The sequence below is a fragment of the Aethalodelphis obliquidens genome, unplaced genomic scaffold (genome assembly GCF_003676395.1).
Source record: "Aethalodelphis obliquidens isolate GAN/ISIS:26980383/991018 unplaced genomic scaffold, ASM367639v1 scaffold1, whole genome shotgun sequence".
NCBI classification, from domain to species: Eukaryota; Metazoa; Chordata; class Mammalia; order Artiodactyla; family Delphinidae; genus Aethalodelphis; species Aethalodelphis obliquidens.
In genome coordinates this window covers 999,801-1,020,555 of record NW_020837945.1, presented here as the reverse complement: position 1 = coordinate 1,020,555, position 20,755 = coordinate 999,801, and the positions used below count along the sequence as shown (strand labels likewise).

The window sequence follows — 20,755 nt, the reverse complement described above, 5'->3', positions numbered from 1 at the left end:
ACAGAGTCCGTGGGCCCTGCGGTTTCCTGCTGAAGGCGCGATGACCCTTTACTGAGAGTCCACGGCCGTTCACCAGCCCCAACCTCTGCACACGAGGCCACCCCCGCCCCGTGGGGCTGGCGGCCCTTCTCATCCCCTCTAATTTGATTGGCGACTCAAATTAAACTAAAAAGGGGGAAGGAAGAAATAATAACCCGAACAGAACTGTCCAACGCCCTTGACCGTGCACGTGGGCGGGTCTCCCGTGAGCTGTGGGACTCTGGGCCGTGTCCCGGGAGTGTTTCGGGTGCCGGATGCACAGATGGTCTTCTGCTAACCCAAATCGTTCTCCATCTGGCCTCACGCTCTGCTCTTCTCTCCCCAGGGACCCCCAGGTCCTCCAGGAAAAGATGGGCAACCAGGACAGAGCGGCCAGAAAGGCAGCCTTGTAAGTCACTCCCCCGGCATCCAGGGTGGACCTGACCTAGCGCCGTGGCGGCGTGTGGGTATTTGGGTGGCGTGGCCCCGGGTCAACAGAGGAGAAATGCCACAGGGCAGGGCGGTGACGGCTTTAACTCAACAGGGAGCCGCCGTCTTCTCGGTCCGACAGCCGGGGAACCCTGGGCTTCCCACGCTGGCTCAGAACCGGCCGCTGGGGCCCCTGTAAAAATCCAGGACTTCACTACATGATGCTGTTTCTCCGTGGTGACGGTTGGCCTAATGGTTTTGAAGAGTATCGACGCTTTACTTGATTTGGACAATTTATTTCTAGTTTCCATTTTGGTTGCATTGATAATGGAGAAACTTTCAGGCTGCACACACCTGTGACCGGGGCCCGTGGTTTCCATGTGGTTTCTCGGGGATGGACCACGGGAGGTGCCCACACAGTCACCTGGAGATGATACTTCCCTGTGATCTTTCAGCGAGAACCTGGCTGTTCTGGGCTCAGCAGAGGAGGCCAGTTTTAAGGGAACCGTTTGTGTTCCGAGCTTGCTGCCCTGCAGCTGTTGAGCTAAAAGGACTCTCCTCCTGGTTCCGGGGGGGCAGGGGGCGAGGGTTGCTGTCAGCGAGGTCAGCCCTGCCCCCTCCACGGCTGAGCCTCCATCCCCATCTGAAACAGGGGCGATGGTGGGAACAGCCAGGGGTGCGCCAGGGCCAAGAGGAGACGCTTGGCGTTTTAGAGGTAGTTGGTACAAGGGGAAAACTTGACCTCATGGGCCGGGATAAAGCAAGTGAGACGCTGTCTGCTCTCTCTCACTGCCTGCACCCTGGTCTGATTGTGTAGTAACTGTTCTCTTCTCCCGCAGGGCGAGGCGGGCGCCCCAGGACCCAAGGTACAGACAAAGCCCCAGTGCCGCCGCTCTTCCTGGGCGGGATGGGCCCGCCAGCCGAGGGGGTGGGGGTGAGGGCATGGCGGCCGAGGGGTCAAGCTCCCGGGCGCTGATCGTGGGGTCCGGCCGGGAACCGCCCTGGCAGCAGGCACCACGTCTGTCCTGCGAGACCGTTTCCCCTGAGTCTGGTTCGGGGACGAAACGCGAGCAGATGTCTCGGAGGCAACCTGGGGTCCCGGGGGCCGCAGCGGCGGGGTTGGGCTGCTGGCGGTCAGGTGCTGCTGGGGCCCCAGTGGGTCCGAGTGGGTCCCTAGCACCGTCACACAGGCCTGGTCCTGGGGAGGCCGCCCCAGCCCCTCCAGGAGCCAAACTGGCAGCCTTCCCAGGAGGGAGGGCCCATCACTGGGGAGGCCGCCGTGGTGGTGCAGCTCCAGACTCGTCCGCCGGGAAAACCCGTGGGGAGAAGGGGGAGGATGACAGTGGGACTGGAGGGGCCTGGAGGGAGGGACGAGGTTCAGAGTAGAGACTCGGGTATGTAAACACGCGCACACACAACACGTGCACGCACACACGGGCACGGGCTTCAGGGATAAACGAGGAAAGCTGGTGAGATTTACAGTGAGGGAAAAGGCTGCCGCCGGGGGTGAAATTCAGCACAGGTGAGGCCAGACTTCACTTGTGGTTGGAGACCCTGGACACCAGAGTTAGACGCTCAGCTACCAAGGCCACTCAGACCTGAGAGAGGGCTCTCGAGCGCCTTGACGGAGATGCCTGGGCCGGCTCCAGGCACGGACGCTCTCACGGTTCCCTCATCCCTGTGGCAGTGGGGTGCTGGGCCCCCGCCCTGCTTCCTCCAGCGAGTCCCCCCCCCTCCCGAAAGGAGCGTCTCAGGCCCCCGCCTGGGGGTCTTGTTAAGTGGATAAAGTCTGGTGAGGCCAGAAGAAAGAGGTGCTTAGGGTTTGCGTAGCTCCTGGCTGGTTGTTCACCCCCCGGCTCTTCAGATGTAAAATGTTCATGAGAAAACACAGGTGCACCGGCAGTGCAGTGGCGCCTGGGGTTTAGGGACACCCCGAGGGCTGAGGGTGATGACCTCTCCCACCTGTGCAGGGAAGCAAGGGAGACCCCGGCCCCATCGGCACACCTGGGGAGCACGGCCTGGCAGGACGCCCCGGACCAGCAGGACCACCAGGGCCCCCGGGCCCCCCGGGGCCTCCAGGCCCAGGACTCGCTGCGGGGTTTGTGAGTACCCGCTGCTCCTGGCCCCCAGAAAGCCCAGCTCTGCGGCCCCAGGCGTCCTCGGGCACCCACGCTGACCGGCACTGCCGGGCAGCAGCCAGACTGATGCCACCCCTGCCTGGGCTCCTCCCGGCTGGTGACAGAGCCCCCACATGTGAGCGCTGAATGGGGGGCGCTGGCAGCCCCGCGTGTCGGCCCTGCCGTCCCCATGACCCGCCCAGCAGGGGCCCTGCCACAGGCAACCCCACCCTCAGAAGCCACCCGCTCGGGCGTTTGGATCCCTGCCCAGCCCGGGGCAGGTCTCTTCCTATGAGAAGACACAGACCCTGGCGTCCCTGTGTGCTCTCCTCCAGGACGACATGGAAGGCTCCGGGGGCCCCTTCTGGTCGACAGCCCGAGGTGCCAATGGGCCGCAGGTACTGCCCCAGAGCTGGGCCTGGTCAGCTTGGGGGCGGGGCTGCCTGGGGGGTCCCTGGGACTGGCCTCCAGTGGGCCCAGGAGCAGCTGTGCAGAGCCAGCGAGCCACCTGCCTCCAGGACACTGTCCACCTCGGGGCCACTGGTCTCCAGTGTGGGGGTCGAGCTGAATGACCACGGGGCAGGATGGGCCCCGAAGACAGGTCTTCCTGGGAAATACTAGTCCAGCTCTCTTTATGGCCCTAACTTTGGGGAAGTTACACAGTTTTGACCTGAGCAGAACTTTAGTTAAAGAAAAATGGGGACACTTTTCCTGTGAAAAATGGATGGATTCCTATGAAATCCCACCTTGTTGTAACATCGCCATGTGCACTGGTCAGGATTAGGTCCAGCTGGCGCTCCTAGTGTCCAGAGGTAACCGAGCTTAGACCGGACGGACGCACGAGGGGCCGTCCCGGGGGCAGGACGCCTGGGACGGGCAGAGAGAGGGCTCCCTCCCCCAGGAGCCCGTGGGGCCGACACAGACCCCACTGGGGGTCCTTAGGGGACCTCGAACCAGTGTGTCCAGCTTGGGCCCTGGAGTCTCAGCCCGGCGAGAGGGTGGTGGGACGGGCCTCCTGTTCTGAGCGCCACCGAGGAGGATTTCCACTTGGCCAGGAGGTAACTGGTGAAGTGGAGCGGTTCTGCCCCTGTCCGTTCAGCGCCTGTCCCTTCGTGGCTTAGCGTGGGGCAGTAGCAGTCGGCTGCCGCGGTACAAGGTGACCGGGCGAGGGCGCAGGGCAGGGTCCCCTCCTCTCGCTCAGGACACAGCTCCACTGCCGCTGGACCCCTGGAGGGGTCTGTGGGCTGCTGCGTGGCCTCAGGGTGATGGACACCCTCGGGTTGGGGTGGCTTCTCACGCCCTCCCCGCTGCCGGCTTGTGGACCATCTGTGGGACGCCACGTGGTGCTGAGGACAGGCCACCTCTGGTGGGGTTCCGGGGTGTGCGGGCCCCTGGTGACACAAACGCCCTTTTCTTCCGTGTTTTATAAGAGGGGCTCATTTTTTTGCGGGGAAAGGCTGTCCCCCGAGGGGCGGGAAGAGCACTGACCCGGCCCTCTTCCTTCTCTGCCCCCCACAGGGACCACCTGGCCCGCCTGGAGTCCAGGTCAGTGAGACATGTGTTAGTCCGGGGCGCCCGCCGCTCACCCCCTCCCCGCCAGGAGCTACTGCTCAGTGGCCCCGAGTTCCTCGTGGGAAATTTGCAAAACACAGAAAAGCCTAACGGGGAGGCGGTCCCCAGAGCTCGGTTCAGGGGGTGGTGCCTTCCCATCTTTCTAACCCCGTGAGTCGAGATCTCTGGCTCCACACGTGCCAGGCGTGTGCGGACTTGGGGAGAGCGAGGGGCTCAGGGAAGGAGCCCGCAGCCTGGGGTGCAGTGGCTGGCGCCCGGCAGAACCTGGGTGCTTCTCTCCCGCCGCTGGCCCCGCCTCCCTGCTTGGCCCTGCCCCCTCCCCGCCCCTGGGGGACAGCAGCTCCCACCCTTCCCGGGGGTGGGGGGCGTGGCGAGGGCCCCCCTGTGGTCCGGGAGTGCAGGGTTCCCCCGCGGCCAGCTGTGCCACCCAGCCTCTTGGAGCACTCTGCTTTGATGTGCAAACCTTTGGGACAGTTGGAAAGATGGCTTCTTTAGAAGGACGTACTTAGCTTTCTTGAACCGTTCAAGGTGAAGTCACCTGCGTGCTCCTGCTTCTGCGGGAAGTGGTGGCCTGGCTTCCAGGACAGTGCAGGCCACGTGCGCTCAGCGCGTGGGCGGGCGCAGGGCCCGGGGCCCTCAGCTCTGAGCTGCAGGGTGCGGCGTGGGGACCACCTGGTGACCTGAGGAGGGGTGGGCGCTGCCTGGGGGCTGGGCCAGTGCTCGCGGCCCCACAGAACGCTTTGTCCACTTTAGGGGGATCCTGGAGTCATGGGGCCACCAGGGACCAAGGTAAGAACAGCACCTCGGGTTCAGGAAATGCACAGTCGTTAGCGGCCCTGGTCTGGGGTGCAGGGCGGGGTCCCCAGGCTGAGACCAGGAGCCTGGCTGGTCCCCGTTGCCTGGGGCCTCAGGAAACAGAGGTGAGTCCACGCCAGGCCCAGCATCCTTCTCCCACTGTCCCCCTGTCCCCCACGGGCCCCCCCGGGTTTGCCCACAGGACAGCTTTCCTTCCCTCCCGGCTCCGCAGCAGAGTCCTCTGCCCCCTGCCCCCTCCTCTGCCCCACGGCGCTCCCCAGGAGGCCGAGCAGGTTGAATCTCCCTCAACCTGGTCAACAGACCAGGTTGAATTGGGTGTGAGCTGGTGGCCAGCGGAAAGCCCCGCCTGGCCAGCTCCGGGTCACCGTGGCCCCCGGGTGCCGCGGCTGACGCACGTGCTCTCCTTATGTCCACTGCAGGGAGAGGCCGGAGCAGACGGAGCTCCTGGGTTCCCCGGCCTTCCTGGCAGGGAGGGTGCAGCCGGGCTCCAGGTGAGTGGCCACCCAGGGCTGCTGCGGCTGACAGCCCCAAAGTAGCTACGCCTGGGTGAGAGCTGGTGCCCAGTGTGTATCTCAGGGTCCCCACAGGGCCCGGAGACCCCAGCTCCGTGGGACGTGAGCCGGCGGTCCAGGGTGCCTTGGGGGGTTTCCTGCGTGGCTGACCCCCCACCCTCCAGGCCCCATTTGGTCAATGTAGGGAAACCACATCTTCACTCAAGGCCAGTCCCGGGGGCCTGGGGTCTCCAGGAAGCGGGGCTCGTGTGCTGTTTATGATGAACGATTTCCTTCCTGTCTCCACAGGGACCAAAAGGAGAAAAAGGGCCCCAGGGAGAGAAAGTGAGTTTGCGGGGGTTGGCGGGTGTCCGTGGACGGGTGGCAGGTGCACGGCAGGGCCGGGGGTGCACGGCAGGGCCGGGGGTGCTGCTCTCTGCCCCGTGCCCGCCCACGTGGTGCAGAGACTTGGGCGGGATCCGGGCGCAGAGCCTGCCCTGCCTGGGGTGGGGGCTTGTGGGCCACTGTGCTCAGCCCTCAGGCGTCTCCTCACACCCCGTGGGCACCAGAAGCCCCCACCAGAAGCCGGGCTGGGCTGCAGTTCAACCCCAGGGGAAACTCTCTTCCAGGGCGACCCAGGGAAGGACGGAGTGGGGCAGCCAGGCCTCCCGGGACCCCCTGGACCCCCAGGGCCTGTTGTCTACGTGTCGGAGCAGGACGTAAGAACCCTGCATGGGTGGACACATGCTCTGCCCCAGGTCCCCAGCCCTCCGCCTGTAGGGCGACCTCCAGAGACACGGGGGTCCCAGTCTGTTGGTTCCATGGGGCTTCTTGGCGTCGAAGCTGTGGCCCTTTGGTCGTGCTGTTTGCCCGCATGTCACCCGGGCTAGCTGTGACAGGCTCCCTCCGGCCCCTGTGCGCAGCACCCAGGGGAGTGGGGGGCACTGCCGCCTGGTCCCAGGGTCCCGGGCCAGTTCTGTGGCGCGGGAGCGGACTCCCGGGGGTGCGTCATTTCTCGTCTCAGGGACCTTGATGCCAAAGCCGGGACGATGTCTTTCACGTTGACTGCCTGGTGTTCTTTGTGGGTCTTGTGTGGGTAATGTCACGGGAGTTGAGTGTTCATGGTAAACGTGGTCCTTTTCCTTCCTTCTCTGGGACCCTGGCTCTGCTGACTCGTGCACAGAGAGCGCTGGCGAGCGTGCCGGGCCCCGAGGTACGTGCGGCCCCGGGATGGGCTGGGCGCCGTGCACCTCCCCGCGGCAGGTCCTGACCGTCGCTGTCTCTCTCTCCACAGGGCCGGGTGGGGCTCGCAGGCCTCCCCGTGAGTACCTCCCCAGCGGGCGCGGGGCCTCTGCTTCGCAGGCAGGAGGCCGGGTGGGCCCCCGTGAGGCCGAGGAACCGGAGCCGGAGCCCCTATCCGGACAGGGGTGTCGGGCGGGCGTCTAGGGCGGGGCGGGGGGCCACGGCCCTGAGGCAGGGGCCTTCCGGGCAGCGCTCTGTGTCTCTTGCAGGGACCAGCCGGGCCGAAGGGAGACCTGGGCTCCAGAGGCCAGCAGGGCCTCCCGGGACCCAAGGTGAGGGGCCGTCCAGGGTCACCGGGTGACCGCTCAGGGGGAGGGGCGCCGTGCCCGGGAACTTGGGGCGGACGCCCCTCTGGTCTTTTCCCTGGACCTGCCAGAGGCCCCGCTCACGGCTCTGCGTCCTGGTCTGTCACGTCGGTGCCGAGGGCGGTTCACTGCAGGGCTGGGGGGGCGCGAGGCCTGCTCTTGTGGAACCGGCCTCCCTTACCCGCCCCCCGTTCCAGGGCGAGAAGGGTGAGCCGGGCATGGTCTTCAGCCCTGACGGCAGAGCGCTGACCTCCGCCCAGAAAGGAGCCAAGGTGAGGGGGCGTCTGGGCCCAGCTGGCACCCTCCGTCCTGCCTGGCCGGGGCAGCGGGGCCTGGGGGCCGTGGAGACGGCACAGAGGGGTTTGTCCTCTGAGAGGGGCAGCTCCTGCCCGTGCGTGGGAGCCTCTGCTGAGGGGCTCTGGAAGCTTCCGCAGCCTGGGCCCCTCGCCTGTCCGTCTGTTCCTCTCCCACCACGCTGGCGGGAGGGTCCTGGGGGCCCCTCGGAGCCTGCAGCTCGGATCAGCCTCGGCCTGGCCGGCCCCTCGTTCTTCTCTGCCCGGCAGCGGAGCCCACACTGCAGGAGCCGGGGGCTCTTGGGGGCCCTGGCCTGGGCCTCGCCTGTGGTGCCTGACTGGCCCTCTGGGGGCACTGCCGCTGGGGGCAGGGATCCTGGCCCTCCTTCCTCAGGAGGGGGCCAAGCATGGCTGGGCTTGGGAATGGGCTCCACGGGGGCCTGTGCCCTGGGTCCCCTGCCCCCCAGCCCTGGGGAGAGCTGGGTCTGGATCAGGAGGCTGTTGGGGACAGGCCTGCAGGGGGTCCCCAAAGGCCCCCAGGATCGTCGGCGGATAGGCCGAGGGACCGCAGGGCAGAGAGAACTCTGCTGGCCCTGCCGTGTGTCACAGCTGAGGTCGGGGCCCACAGACCCCTCCAGCCCGGGCACCGTGGGGCCGACCCCCTGGGTCTCGGGGCCCCCAGGCTGGGCCCCGGGACACAAAACCCCGTCCAGAGCTTTCTCCCTGTTGCTGCTTCCTTTTCTTCCTGGGTGTTGTCAGTGCCTCGGGCGCCGCCAGGGGCATCCAGATGGGCATGGGGACCCCTCGGGGGCGGGGGGGCGTGACCTACGGCCACCTCACGGTACCTTCTGGTTTTCTGTTCAGGGTGAGCCTGGCTTCCGAGGACCCCCGGTGAGTAGGCCCAGGCTTCCCCGCGGTGCACGTGCGCGTGTGTGGAGGGCACCGTCTCCTACCTGGCTGCTGGGCAGGCGTGGCAGCCGAGCTTCTATCCCAGCTGCACCTCTAAATGCGGGGGCAGGTGTCGGGAGGGAGACTGCGGGGCAGTGGGCCAGTCACGGCTCACCTAAAACCTGGCCCCCCCAACAGGGTCCCTACGGGCGGCCCGGGCACAAGGGCGAGATTGGCTTCCCTGGACGGCCGGTGAGTCCCCGGGTCTCGTGCCGGGTGTGGATGATGGGTCCGGAGGGGAGTGGGCTGCAGTCTCTCCGCTGTCCTCCTCCTGGGGAGCCCCTGCCAGAGCGTGGCTCTCTCCAACCCCGCTCGCGGGCAGCTTGGGCCGCGGAGGGATGGGCACCCCGAGGAGGCCCTGGGTGGGGACGAGAGCAGCTGGGCCATCCCTCACACTGCCACCCACTGTGCTCTGCCCCAGGGGCGCCCCGGGATGAACGGACTGAAAGGGGAGAAGGGGGAGCCGGGAGACGCCAGCGTGGGATTCAGCGCGAGGGTGAGTGTTCTGTGGGGCAGGCGGGGGTAGGAGGCCTGGCCGCAGTCGCTCGGGTCCCAGAGCTCACCTGTGGGAGGCTTCTGAGCAGCCTCGTGGCCCTCGGACACGCAGACCCCGTGCACACAAACACACGTGTGCGTGCACACGCACACACGCGCGCCAAGGCCCCCGGACGGTGCCCCGGCGTGGTTTTCTCAGAAGGGCCTGTAGGCCGCGTGGGCTCTGGGGTGGGCGCCTCTGCCCGTGGGGCTCTCGCTCCGACCGCCTTCACGCTGCAGTCACTGCCGCCTCGGGAGCCGAGGGTTCAGTGAAGTCCCCAGGTGAGGCCCTGTCATCACCTCTACCTGAAACGGTACCGTCGAGATGCGGGACTCGCCTCTGACCGCGCTGGGCACCCAGTGGGCCCGCCGGCTGCACCCGGTGCCTTTCCTCCTGAAGCCCCTCCCACCCGGCCTGGCCGAGCGACGCCGGGCCTGAGGGCAGTGGCTCAGGCCGCGGCTCTTCCGGGTTTTCCGTCACCGCGTGTCTTCGTTCGGGCTCCCTCCTCCTTGCAGTGGTTTCATGAGATCTCAGAACACGAGGCGGCGTCTTGCAGAGTTCTGAGCTGGAGGTGGGCCGGGCCACTTCCGTCGAGCAGGACGGGGTGCTCTCGAACTCCCCCCGCGGTTCTGAGTTGTAGAGGCGGAGCGCCAGCCGCTGTGCGCGGGCCCTGGTCAGGCGTCCAGCGCGTCCGGCTTCTTCGTGGACCTGAGCTGGCGCCTCTGTTCCGCTGCCAGCCCTGTCTCCTCGGCCGCAGGGTAGGGGCGAAGGGGCCCAGGGGCCCGAGAGCAGGTGCCCGTGAGGTCCCGGGACCCTGTCCCCAGGCACCTTCATCACTCAGGCCAGCCCTTTGGCGAGTGAGCCGTTGCTTTCAGACCAGGCTCTTCTGACACCACCTGAATCGGCCGCTTGTCCTTTTTCTGCAAGCGGGTGAATGAACGGAACCGACCTTCACCCAGCTGACAGTTAGCAACCACACGAGCCGTGTCCGAGGTCGTGTCCAGCCCAGACGGCCGCCCGCACGTCTCTGTGGGAGGATTTGAGCAGGCTCTGGGAACGGGAAGGGGACAGCTCTGTCCTCGGAACCCACGACCACAGAGTAAACTGGACGCCTTCTCCATTTGATGTTTTCTGACTTCACCGTGATTCTCAGAGACGTTCCTGCCCACATCTGCTGTCCTGGCCAGTGTCGACGTCCAGTGTGGACCGACCAGGCTTTCTCTCCCCCCCACGCAGGGTCCGCCCGGCCCACCTGGGCCCCCAGGGCCCCCAGGCCCTCCCGGGACGCCTGTCTATGACAGCAACGTAAGTCACCGCGACACCTGCTCTTCCCACTGCATCCTCACGCTCTTCCCTGCACTGGCTTCCTTTTCCCTCCGCTGACCCGGGAGGGCTGAACCCCAGGCAGGGCAGCCGGAGCCACGGCCTCCGAGCCCCTGGCGGGGGGGCTTCTGGGAGGGGCGCGGTGGTGGGACCCAGGCCCACCTGCCTTGTAGGCCGCACCTGGTGGGCCGTTGGTTAGAAGACAAGCCCCCAGGGGAAGTGAGGTCGAGGGAGGGCTCTCCGGATCTGGGCTCCTGAGCGCGAGCCCTGGGGTCCTGGGGGGTGAATGCCCCCTACCTCACAAGACTCAGTGACGCGAAGTGACCACGTGGGGCAGTCATGTCGTGACCAGGGCTCCCAACTCCAAATCCTGTGTCCTCCCCCTCCCCCTCCCTGCTTCTCTGTCTTGGGGGGCAGGGGTGCTTGGGGGTGTGGCCTCGCAGACCCTTGGGTGGGTGGTGGCCTCAGTTTCCGGAGCGTCTCCCTCAACGGCCACCTTTGGCTTGTTCTTTGCAGGCGTTTGTGGAGTCTGGCCGCCCTGGACCCCCGGGACTGCCAGGTAAGGGTCCTGGGGCCTTGGGGAGGGCAGGTCACCCTTCCAGCCGCAGCTCAGAGCAGGGTGTGGGCGGCCCTCACGGGGGTGCTGGATGATCCAGGCCCCCCAGTCCCGGTTGATCACGGCCCCCTTTGCTGGGCTCCTGGGTCCTCCCAGCACAGCCTTCCAGGCGGGCCGGCCGTGGATGGGAGTGAACACCGAGCGGCCACCCACCGGCCGTCCAAGCCTGCTGTTTGTTCGAGCCCCTCCCTGCAGGAGTGGTGTGGCCTCTGGGAGCAGAGGCTGCAGCCCCTGGGGCGCGACCACCAGGCACTTCCGCGGGTCACGAGCTCCTGCTCTGACTGTCCCTGGGTTCACACGCTGCCCCCTCCCGGGTCCAGGCCTGCAGTGCACACAGTGCCCACCAGGGTCGGGCCATGCGTGGGCAGGAGGGCCTGTCCCAGGCGCCTCTGTCACATCGTTAGTAACAGGCGCTGGGGTCTCTGTTCCTCCAGGGCACCAGGGGCTTTCTGGACCGAAGGGTGACAAAGGAGAAGTGGGCCCACCCGGGCCACCAGGTGAGAGTGCTCTGGGGACCTTGGGCTGTGTGTGGTCACCCGCCCACCCGGCTCCCGGAGGAAGGAGGCCCTCGGGGCTCAGGGGGCTCTGACGGGACGCCTGGCTGGCCCCGCGGTCTCGGGGCAGGGCTGGGGGCTGAAAGGACAGGGGCCTGAGGCGGTGGCCAGGCAGGATGTCCCAGCCTCCCACTCGCTGAGGAGCAGGGCTGGGCCCCAGTGTGCACCTCCCAGGGGAGACCCGGCACCCCCAGCGCATCGCGGGGGCCTCCTCGGCCCGGCTTATCCAGGGGGTGAACTCCCAGCACCTCGGTTGTCCCCTGGGACGGCGAGAACCCCCCCCCCCCCCCCCAAATCCCGCTTCTGCAGCCGATGAAGCAGGAGAACAAGTGTGATGCCGGGCGCGGGCCAGGCAGAAGCCAGGCGAGACGGCCCCCCGGGCACTGCCAGCGTCTGCGTAAGCTCGGGGTTCCCCTACGAGCTGCCAGAAGCAGAGGCAAACCCTCCCCTTGAGGAAGGTGAGCTCGCTGAGGGCCTGGGATTCCCAAGCGGGCAAGCGACCAGCCAGCACTGACAGGAGTCCAGGCTTGGCCTTAGCCGCGACGATGATGCCCAGACGCAGAGAAGAGGCGATGGCGGCACAGAGCTGGAGCCCAAGGGCCAGAGTCGGGTTTAATTCTGGGACTGAAAACCCGCAGGATTCCGTGCGACTTCAGGCAGACGGGACACAGCCGAGGGGGGTAGGGGTCAGCCGGAGTCTGCGGGACACGCCGAGGGAGGTCAGACGCGTGCGGGTGAGGACACGCGGTGGGGCTGGGGCAGAAGAGCATTTGAAGGCGTCACGGCCGAGCTTCCAAACCGGGAAAGGTTCAAGGAGCCCTTCGCGCGAAGGGTCAACACGAGCTGATTCCTCACGGGGACGAGAGGAGCCCGAGACCATACAGGGTCCCAAAGGTCGGAAGAAAGTAACCGCTCACCTAGAATTTTGCATCCGGTAAAGACCTCCGTCTTCTACAGGAAGAGCACATGGGCAGCCAGGCCTCTCAGGACACGAGCCTCAGTGGGGACCGTGAGGGCCGCTGGGGAGAAGGAGGTGGTGCTGGTGACACGGGGACGGAGGTAGAGCAGGAGGGCCAGTGAGACCCGCGTCCCCGCTCGGCCCCGCCGCAGAGGGGTCGCATCCCCGAGACCCAGCCTGGCCCCGAGGATGTTACATCAGACCCAGGTGAAGGACGCACCTGTCACCTCAGGGTCCAGCCAAGAACAGGAGGGAACGTGTCCCTGATAACCGAGCAGGAAGGGAGAAAAAACCCGACCCGAAGACGGCAGGAAAGGAGAAGAGGAACTCGGGACACGTGGAGGAACAGGAAACAGGGAGTGAAGCTGATTAAACTCAGAGCCGTTGGTGCGTATGTTCAGTGAGTGGGTCCACTCTCCTGTCCAAAGACGGAGCTGCGCTGCTTACAAGAGGCGCCCCCAAGTGTAAGGATGTGAGAGCTGGGGGGAGGGGGTGGGAGTCTGGTGAGAAGGGAGCCGTGTGTGTGTGCTCGTGGGAAGTCAGACAAGTGTATTTTAAAGCAGGAAGTACTGCCAAATTTATTGAAACTCCATAATGATAATGGGGTAAACCCGGCAGGAAAGCACAGCGATTCTAAATTCCTACGCCAGCAGCAACATAGCTTCAAGAAGTGAAAAGCAAAGAAAGACCGGGTCAGTTGGGAGGTGGAAGGTCTGAACAGCAGGTGACAACCTGGCCCCCAGTCCCAGCACCAACATGGGAGGCCACAGGCCCACGCCGGGCACACAGCAAGTCCCTCAGGCCTGTCTCCCCCCGAGGGAGCATCAAAGACACAACCGGGCAGGGCACGTGCGGGGAGGAGAGGCCACGGTGAGAACTGGAAACCCTGGAGCTGAAGGACAAGGATGTGTCTGAGGGGCAAGGGTTGGGATTCTCGGCCCTCACGCCGTGGCCCGCGGTGGCAGTGTGGTCACCCCGCTCTGAGGAGGGACCCAGGACAGGAGCTCCGGCCGTGAACGTGAGCCTCGTGGCCCTGGGCGGGCGTGGGTTTCCCGGAGCAGCCGTGGCGGAGCCCAGATCTGGGGCTCCCCCAGCCCCCCAGGCCCACGGTTCACTCAGCAGGCATCACTTCGCCCTGGGGGTCTGACCCCCACCTGTATCAGGCTTCCAGGGGAAAGGCCACAGGAGAAGGGTGAGCCAAGGTCGCTTTCCCACCCAGGAGTGGGGGTCTTGTCAGCTCATTGTCTACAAGGTCACAGCCTTAAGTAGCCTGCGCTTCAAGCATGCAGCCCAGGAAGTTAGAAAACAAATAGATTAACTCCCAGAAAACAGATGGGAGATGCAGTGAATGGAAAAAAAAAATGTACATAAGAGGAAGCAGCATGAAAGCTAAGAAGTCAGATGTTAGTTCTTTGAAAAGACTAACACTACTCCCCTCGAGGGACTGATGAGGGAAAGAGACAGCAGGAGACGTTGAAGATGGTACCCCCGTGCTCTGGAAAGAGCGGGCACCATCTCTCCACCGTCCGCAGTGGCGGGTCGGGGCCACAGGGGGTGGCCGGTCGTCGCCGGCGCGGGGCCCAGCCAGGGTGCGGGGGCAGGAAGAGAAACAAGCGCAGGAAGAAATAAACCCGCTGTTCTCACGAGGACACCTTTGTGAATGCCAACAACCAAAGCGACGCGCAGATAAAGCGTCAGAATTAATGAGTGAATTTACCAAAGTCACAGGGGCAGTTCACAGCAATCGCTGGCCAGTCATAGACTAAATGAAACCTTCAAAAGGCTCCATTTAGAAAAAGATCAGGTTGGTTGCCAGAGGTGGGATGCAGGGTGGGGGGTGAAGGGGGTCGAAGGTACCAACGTCCAGTTCCAGGACACAGCATCCGGGGGCACGCGGCTATGGCCAACACCCCTGCCCAGTGTACTTGAAGGTGCGAAGACAGAAAAGCCCTCGTCACGAGGGAAAAGCGTGTTTTTTCCTTTGTGTGTGTGTCTCTGTGAGGTGGTGGCTGTTAACTAAACGCCCTATGGCGGTCATTTCCCAGCGAACGGTAAGTCGTCGTTTAGCGGCCCCCCTTGACCGTCTGCAGTGCTGTGTGTCAGTGATAAAAACTGAAGGGAAAAAGGCACCGTGAACAAAAACACCAAAAACATCAAGTGATTGGGAATAAGTGTAACAGAACACGCAGGGGATCTCTCCACAGAAACACAGAAATTAGAGACAGAGGAGACTTAGGGAAAGTCGAGGGCGGGGGGACGGGTGGACCAGGCAGGAAGACAGCACCTCACTGGACCCCCCCAAACTCTCCCCCCCATAGGGCAGTTCCCGTTGGACCTCCTTCACTTGGGCGCTGAGATGAAGGTGGGTGACCCCTGGTCCTCACGCTGCCCCCCACACGGGGCCCCAGAGAGCACCACCCGGGACGCGCACCCCTGGCTCCATTTTTCGGGAATTTGGTTGGCGCAGTGGGAAGCTGGGAGGCCGAGCCCCGTCCTGTCGGGCTGGCCAGGCCTGGGCCGCAGAGGCTTCACCGTGGGCCTCTGGGGGTCGGCGCCCGCCCCTCCCCGCGCGGCCCTGGGAACGGGGCTGTCCCGACAAGCTTTTCCATCCACAGGGGGAGAAGGGCGACCAAGGGGCCGCCGGGCAGAAAGGAGAAAGGGGCGAGCCCGGGGGCGGCGGGTTCTTTGGCTCCAGCGTGCCTGGCCCCCCCCGGCCCGCCAGGCTACCCGGGGATTCCGGTGAGTCTGGCCCCAGCCGCCTGTGGGTGCCACACACGGGCCCAGGCCCGTCCTGTACCGGAGCTTGCATCCCCGGGGTCCCTGGGGCCTGGGGCCGAGGGCAGGTCCCCCCTGCGGCCTGGGCCCCGAGCAGCCCCTCCCGGTTCCTTGCCCGATTGCGGGCCACCCACGAGGGGAGCCTGGTGGGTGCGTAGTGGCTGCTGTCCCGGATTGGGCATCCGATCCTCCTTTCTCTTGCTGCCACTGTTCTCCACCAAATGCCCTCGGGGAGACCTTCTGTCCTGAAAGCGTCTGGGGACCGTGGGCCCCAGCTTCCATCTAGAAGTGGAGGAGGGCTGGGGGCCCTCCGGGCTGCACCTCTGTGGGTGGCTGTCCTTGTCTACGTCCCAGGGCCCCGTCCCAGTGCGGGACACACGGGGTGGGAAGGCTGGGTTTCCCAGGCCCCGCGTGGGCGGTGGGGGGACGGGGGCCTGGGGGCCGTGCTCCCTGCAGGGGCTCGTGGCCAATGCAGCCAGGACCTTCAAGCTTGCTTGTCCCCAGCCTGGGGACATAGGTGACAGCGCCCCGTGTTTTGTCTTCCACACTAGGGGCCCAAGGGAGAGAGCATCCAGGGCCAGCCTGGCCCTCCTGGACCTCAGGGACCCCCTGGCCTCGGCTACGAGGGACGCCAGGGGCCTCCCGGGCCCCCTGGACCTCCAGGGCCCCCGGGACCCCCATCCTTTCCTGGCCCTTACAGGCAGAGTAAGTTGGGTGGAGAGTGGGCCCTGGACTCCAGCCTCATCCAGGAAGGCCCACTGTTCCCACCTCTGGTTTCTCTCTTGTAGCTATCAGTGTTCCTGGCCCCCCAGGCCCACCTGGGCCCCCAGGACCGCCCGGATCCATGGGCACCTCCTCAGGGGTAAGCGCCACCCTGTTCCTGACCTGCCGGACCCTCACTGCCCAGCTGCCCTTCCCTTTGGAGGCATGTGGGTGGGCACCCCAGCGCCAAGAGCCCTGAGACGAGGTTTCCAAAGCAGAAGTGGGGGACCCAGGCGTGGCTGGGGTCTGAGATGGGCAGGGGAGGAGGATGAAGGAGGGGCGTTGAGAAGGTCCCTGAGGGCGGGTCTGCTGTGCAGAGGCTGCAGTGGCCCAGGCACTCGGGGGCTGAGGTCTCCCCGTGGCGCTCATGGGGCCAGTCTGGCAAGGAAGCGGCCACGTAGGTCTTCAGACTGTCGCAGCCCCCAACCCTCCCCATGAGCCCAGAGGCCCCCTGTGCACAGGGGACCCCACTGGGCTGGGCTTCTAGCAGGTGAGGGTCTGGGCCACGTACCAGACGCTGCTGGACCAGGTGCACGACGTGCCGGAGGGCTGGCTCATCTACGTGGCCGACAGAGAGGAGCTGTACGTCCGGGTCCGAAACGGGTTCCGGAAGGTTCTGGTGAGTTCTGAACAGGGCGATCCCTGCACGTGGTGGGGGGACTTACTACTTTGCTTTTGGGGTGAAGGGTACACACAAGACGGGAGGCAGAGGACCTGCGTTGCAGGGGGCCCTGGCGCCTGGCGAGCGGCAGGGACCAGTCGGGCGGGGCCCGTGGACATGCTGCCAGCAGTCCTCCATCCTCACCCGCTTCCCTCCACTTCTCTTTTATTAGAAGCTGTTCTATGGCAGTTTTAGGTTCACAGAGAAGTGACTCTGTTTTTAAACTAACAGATATGCTTACTGTGTGCCGGGCACCGGGTGGGGGGCACTGGGACGCAGCCATGCCGGCCTTCCCTGGTGTGGGGGGCGGCCAGGGCGAGTGGCGCTGGCTGGGTCAGAGGTCCCGGGGTGACCCCCTGTTTTCTTCCAGCTGGAGGCCCGCACGCCCCTTCCCCGCGGGACGGTAAGGAGCGTCCCTTCTTCCCACGACCATCTCGGGGGAACCAGTGGGCAGGGGTGCAGCCGGGGAAGGGGGTGCAGACCGTGCTCGTCACCCTCCCCAGGCGAGGGGCTCCTGAGTCCTTGTCTGTCTGCCCTTGTCCAGAGGGCTGGGCACGGGGACAGACCCTTCAGGCTGTGGGGGGAGGAGGAAGGAGGGGGGCAGGCGGGAGGGGGCCCAGGATACTCCAGTCTCCCTAAGTAGGGGTCACATCCCCCAGGCGGTGGCTCCTCTGAGTAGAGGTCATGGCCTCTCAGACGGCTCAAGAGCGGGGCTCCGTGCTAGGTCTCGGGGGTCCGGGTTCAGTGTGGGCTGGTCTGCCCCGACGCCAGGCTCGGGGAGTCCCTTCTCTCACGCAGCACCTAGTCCCAGGTGCTGTTCTAGGCGCGGGGACAGCTGTGCCTGAAACAGGCACAGCCCCCGCCCCGCGGAGGCGACATCGTGTTGGGGAGACGGGCAGTAAGGGCAGTAGGTGACTAGGCAATAGCATATAATTATATAAATATAGACATTTCAGATAGATACATGAATTCATTCTATAACTTACGATTGCATTAGACGTACTACCAGGTGGTAGGTACCAGGTACCAGGTATTCAGGTAACGGGTGTCCGAAGGTGCTGGCTGCTGTGGGAAAGGGACGGAATTGGGAAGCGGGTGGGGCACAGGGGCTGGCGTTTGGAGGTCGAGGTCACCGTTGGAGGTAGGGACCGGGCAGGGGCTTAAGGGCTGCTGGTACCACAGCTGCAACAGGGGGAGGTCAGGGAGATGCGGTCGGCCCGAGGGTGCCCAGGGCCACAGGGAGGAGCTGGCTCCTGAGGGTGATGGACCCGGGGGCTTGAGCAGAGGGCCACCCAGCCCGACTGAGGTGTCACCAGGCCGGCTCTGGCCCGACACGCTGGGCGCCCCCGGGTCCAGCTCGCCACCTCCAGTCCGGTGTCGCCGGCCCAAGAGCACAGCCGGGTGCAGATGAAGGGCGTGCAGGGCCGGGTAGCGGGACCCGCGGGTGCAGGAGGCCCGGCCCCACGGCGCTGTCTGCCTCTCCGCCTGCAGGACAATGAGGTGGCCGCTTTGCAGCCCCCCGTGGTGCAGCTGCACGAGGGCAACCCGTACCCCCGCCGGGAGCCCCCGCACCCCACAGCGCGGTCCTGGCGGGCCGACGACATCCTGGCCAGCGCCCCGCGCTTGACACACGCCCAGCCCTACCCTGGGGCCCCGCACCCCGGCGCCTACGCGCACCACCGGCCTGCAACCCCCACGGCCTCACCCGCCCACACTCACCACGACTTCCAGCCGGTGGTGAGTGACCACCCCGGGCGGCGCTGGCGGTGGAGAGTCTGGAGCCCAGAGCAGCCGGGGAGGGGGCTGGGGCTGGGGCTGGGGCTGGGACCCGCCCCCCCCCTCCCCCTCCCCCCTCCTCCCTCCCCCTCCCCCCTCCCCGCCGCTGCCCCGGGGTTCACCCTGCTTGCACCCCAGAGACCCACCGGTGTCGGCTGGGGTGGGGGGGGGCCGCGAAGACCCGGGACACCAGGGCTGACATGCGGCTCCACCCGCAGCTGCACCTGGTCGCGCTCAACAGCCCGCAGTCGGGAGGCCTGCGAGGCATCCGCGGCGCCGACTTCCAGTGCTTCCAGCAGGCGCGCGCCGCGGGGCTGGCGGGCACCTTCCGCGCCTTCCTGTCCTCGCGGCTGCAGGACCTCTACAGCATCGTGCGTCGCGCAGACCGCGCCACCCTGCCCATCGTCAACCTCAGAGTGCGTGCACGCCCCAACCTGGGCCGGGCCCGGGGGTCGGGTGGGCACCGGGCAGGTCTCGCCCCTGAGGACCACGGGCACCCCATGGAGGCCCCACGTGGCCCCCGACCCCTGCGCCCGCCTGCCAGGCACGCTGGCGCATCACCAGCTTCCGGAGGGGGCTGGTCCCTCGGGCCCTCAGCACTTGGGTGTCAGTCCAGGGCTGGGCGTCCCTGCACTGGTGCTCTCCATGGGGACGTGTTCCGTGGCTCCTTTCGCGAACGGAACCACGTGCTCTCTGGATGCGCCGAGCGCCTGTGTTCCCTGGGACCAAAGGCGCTGGACTCGCTCTGGCCCAGGGTCCAGGGCTGGGGGCGGGTGCCCCGCGTTCCTGGGAGAGGGCGGGAGGCCCCTTGGGGGGGCGTGGGCCGCTTGTCCCTCTGGCAGGAGCTAACCAGAGACGGGATGACCCCGCTTCCCTCCGCAGGATGAGGTGTTGTCTCCCAGCTGGGAGGCCTTGTTCTCGGGCTCCGAGGGCCAGCTGAAGCCCGGTGCCCGCATCTTCTCTTTCGACGGCAGGGACGTCCTACAGCACCCCGCCTGGTAGGTCCGCTGTGTGGGCGCAGCAGCTCGCGGCCTCTCGGGATGCAAGAGCCCTGAGCAAACGGGCGACGCTCCTGGCTTTGAGCCTCCAGGCTGACCCAATCCTGGAACACGCTCGCGGCTTAAAACTCCCCAAACCCAAAAGCACAGGAGGAAGAGTAGAGCGTCGTTTGCGGTGTTATCTGAAACACCCTCACCTGGTCTGCTTCCCCGGGCAACTGCCCCCAACTTCCTGCTGGGGAGACAGGCTCCAGCCCCCCTGTCTGTCACATAAACATCACAGCGAGTTACTTCTATAAATTCCTCAACGTGGAGCCTCTGGGTTGGAGGACACGCGTGCCTACCTGACACGCTGGCGGAAGTCGCTAGCTTGCCCTCAGGTCGGCTTCACGCGCATCGTGCCCCTGCTTGCAGGTGTGAGGCCCCTGTTCCCCAACACTCGGGGGCTCGGGCTCAGACGAGCCCGCGTCCCTGCCCTCACCGAGGAGCACCGCCCAGGGCCGTGCTCCGGCCCGTGGGAGCCTCGGGCAGGGCTGTGGGCTCCAGGCCTGCCTCGTTCCCAGCGAGGAGGCCACACCGACACGGGCCCTCGAAGCCAGGCCCACCCAGGCCCCGCAGGGTCAGCCCTCGAGGTCACCGGGCGCTGCTGGCCAGGCTGTGCCCCCAAAAGCAGCAGCAGGACGGGGTGTGATCCGGGAGGCCGAGCGCCCAGGACGAGGTTGGCCTGACTCCCGGCCACCCGAGTCCCTGCCCTCCCAGCGGCCCCCGCATCCTGCAAAACCTCCGCCTTTGGGAGACGCCCTGTCCTGCCTGGTGTGGCCTCCAGCGTGGGGCGGGGGTGGCCCCCGGTGAGACTGACGGCCGCTGCCTCTTGCAGGCCCCAGAAGAGCTTGTGGCACGGCTCAGACCCCAGCGGGCGCCGGCTGACGGAGAGCTACTGCGAGACGTGGCGGACTGAGGCCAGGGCGGCCACGGGCCAGGCCTCCTCGCTGCTGGCGGGCCGGCTGCTGGAGCAGAGAGCAGCGAGCTGCCACAGCGCCTTCATCGTCCTCTGCATCGAGAACAGCTTCACGGCCTCCTCCTCCAAGTAGGGCCTCTGCTGGCGCCACGGACGGCTGGACGCACAGACAGAGGGCCGGAGAAGAGCCAGGCGGCAGGCAGGGGAGCGGACACGCCCTGGCCCGCGCGGGGAGCCTCTGCTGGCGCCCAGGGCGGGGACCTGGCTGGGACACTTTCCTGTATGGTTCACGTTTCATGTAATCCTCCAGAAATAAAAAGAAGCCAAAGAGTGTATTTTTTAAAAAGTTTACGACAGCCTGGTGCCCAGACTCCCCCCCACCCGCCTCCCCCCCAGAGCCTCGGTGCCTGTACTGCCCTCCTGGCCCAAATCAGACCAGGGGGTGGACCCGGCCCATTTAGTCAAGAGGAGAGGCCTCCGGGGTGCCGAATGGGGCCCCCAACCGCCCGGGCAGGTGCTGGTGGCTCTGTTTCCTGCCCAGAAAGCCT

General features: G+C 66.1%; 1 protein-coding gene across 1 annotated transcript in view; it reads left to right on the top strand.

Moving 5' to 3' along the window:
* The window catches only part of COL18A1 (collagen type XVIII alpha 1 chain), a 94,893-nt gene extending 74,337 nt beyond the window's left edge, over positions 1–20,556 (top strand). Inside the window, 30 exon segments of the mRNA XM_027130020.1 lie at positions 365–427; positions 1,287–1,313; positions 2,418–2,549; positions 2,900–2,962; positions 4,083–4,109; positions 4,890–4,925; positions 5,372–5,443; positions 5,753–5,788; positions 6,073–6,162; positions 6,627–6,656; positions 6,738–6,764; positions 6,955–7,017; positions 7,248–7,322; positions 8,208–8,234; positions 8,430–8,483; positions 8,713–8,787; positions 10,063–10,131; positions 10,666–10,708; positions 11,200–11,262; positions 14,596–14,639; positions 14,893–14,981; positions 14,983–15,016; positions 15,604–15,757; positions 15,841–15,914; positions 16,305–16,433; positions 16,846–16,878; positions 17,967–18,212; positions 18,470–18,667; positions 19,134–19,249; positions 20,127–20,556. Of these exon segments, the coding sequence (XP_026985821.1) occupies positions 365–427; positions 1,287–1,313; positions 2,418–2,549; positions 2,900–2,962; positions 4,083–4,109; positions 4,890–4,925; positions 5,372–5,443; positions 5,753–5,788; positions 6,073–6,162; positions 6,627–6,656; positions 6,738–6,764; positions 6,955–7,017; positions 7,248–7,322; positions 8,208–8,234; positions 8,430–8,483; positions 8,713–8,787; positions 10,063–10,131; positions 10,666–10,708; positions 11,200–11,262; positions 14,596–14,639; positions 14,893–14,981; positions 14,983–15,016; positions 15,604–15,757; positions 15,841–15,914; positions 16,305–16,433; positions 16,846–16,878; positions 17,967–18,212; positions 18,470–18,667; positions 19,134–19,249; positions 20,127–20,340 (2,403 nt within the window). The 3' untranslated portion in view covers positions 20,341–20,556.
* The last annotated feature ends 199 nt before the right edge of the window (positions 20,557–20,755 follow it).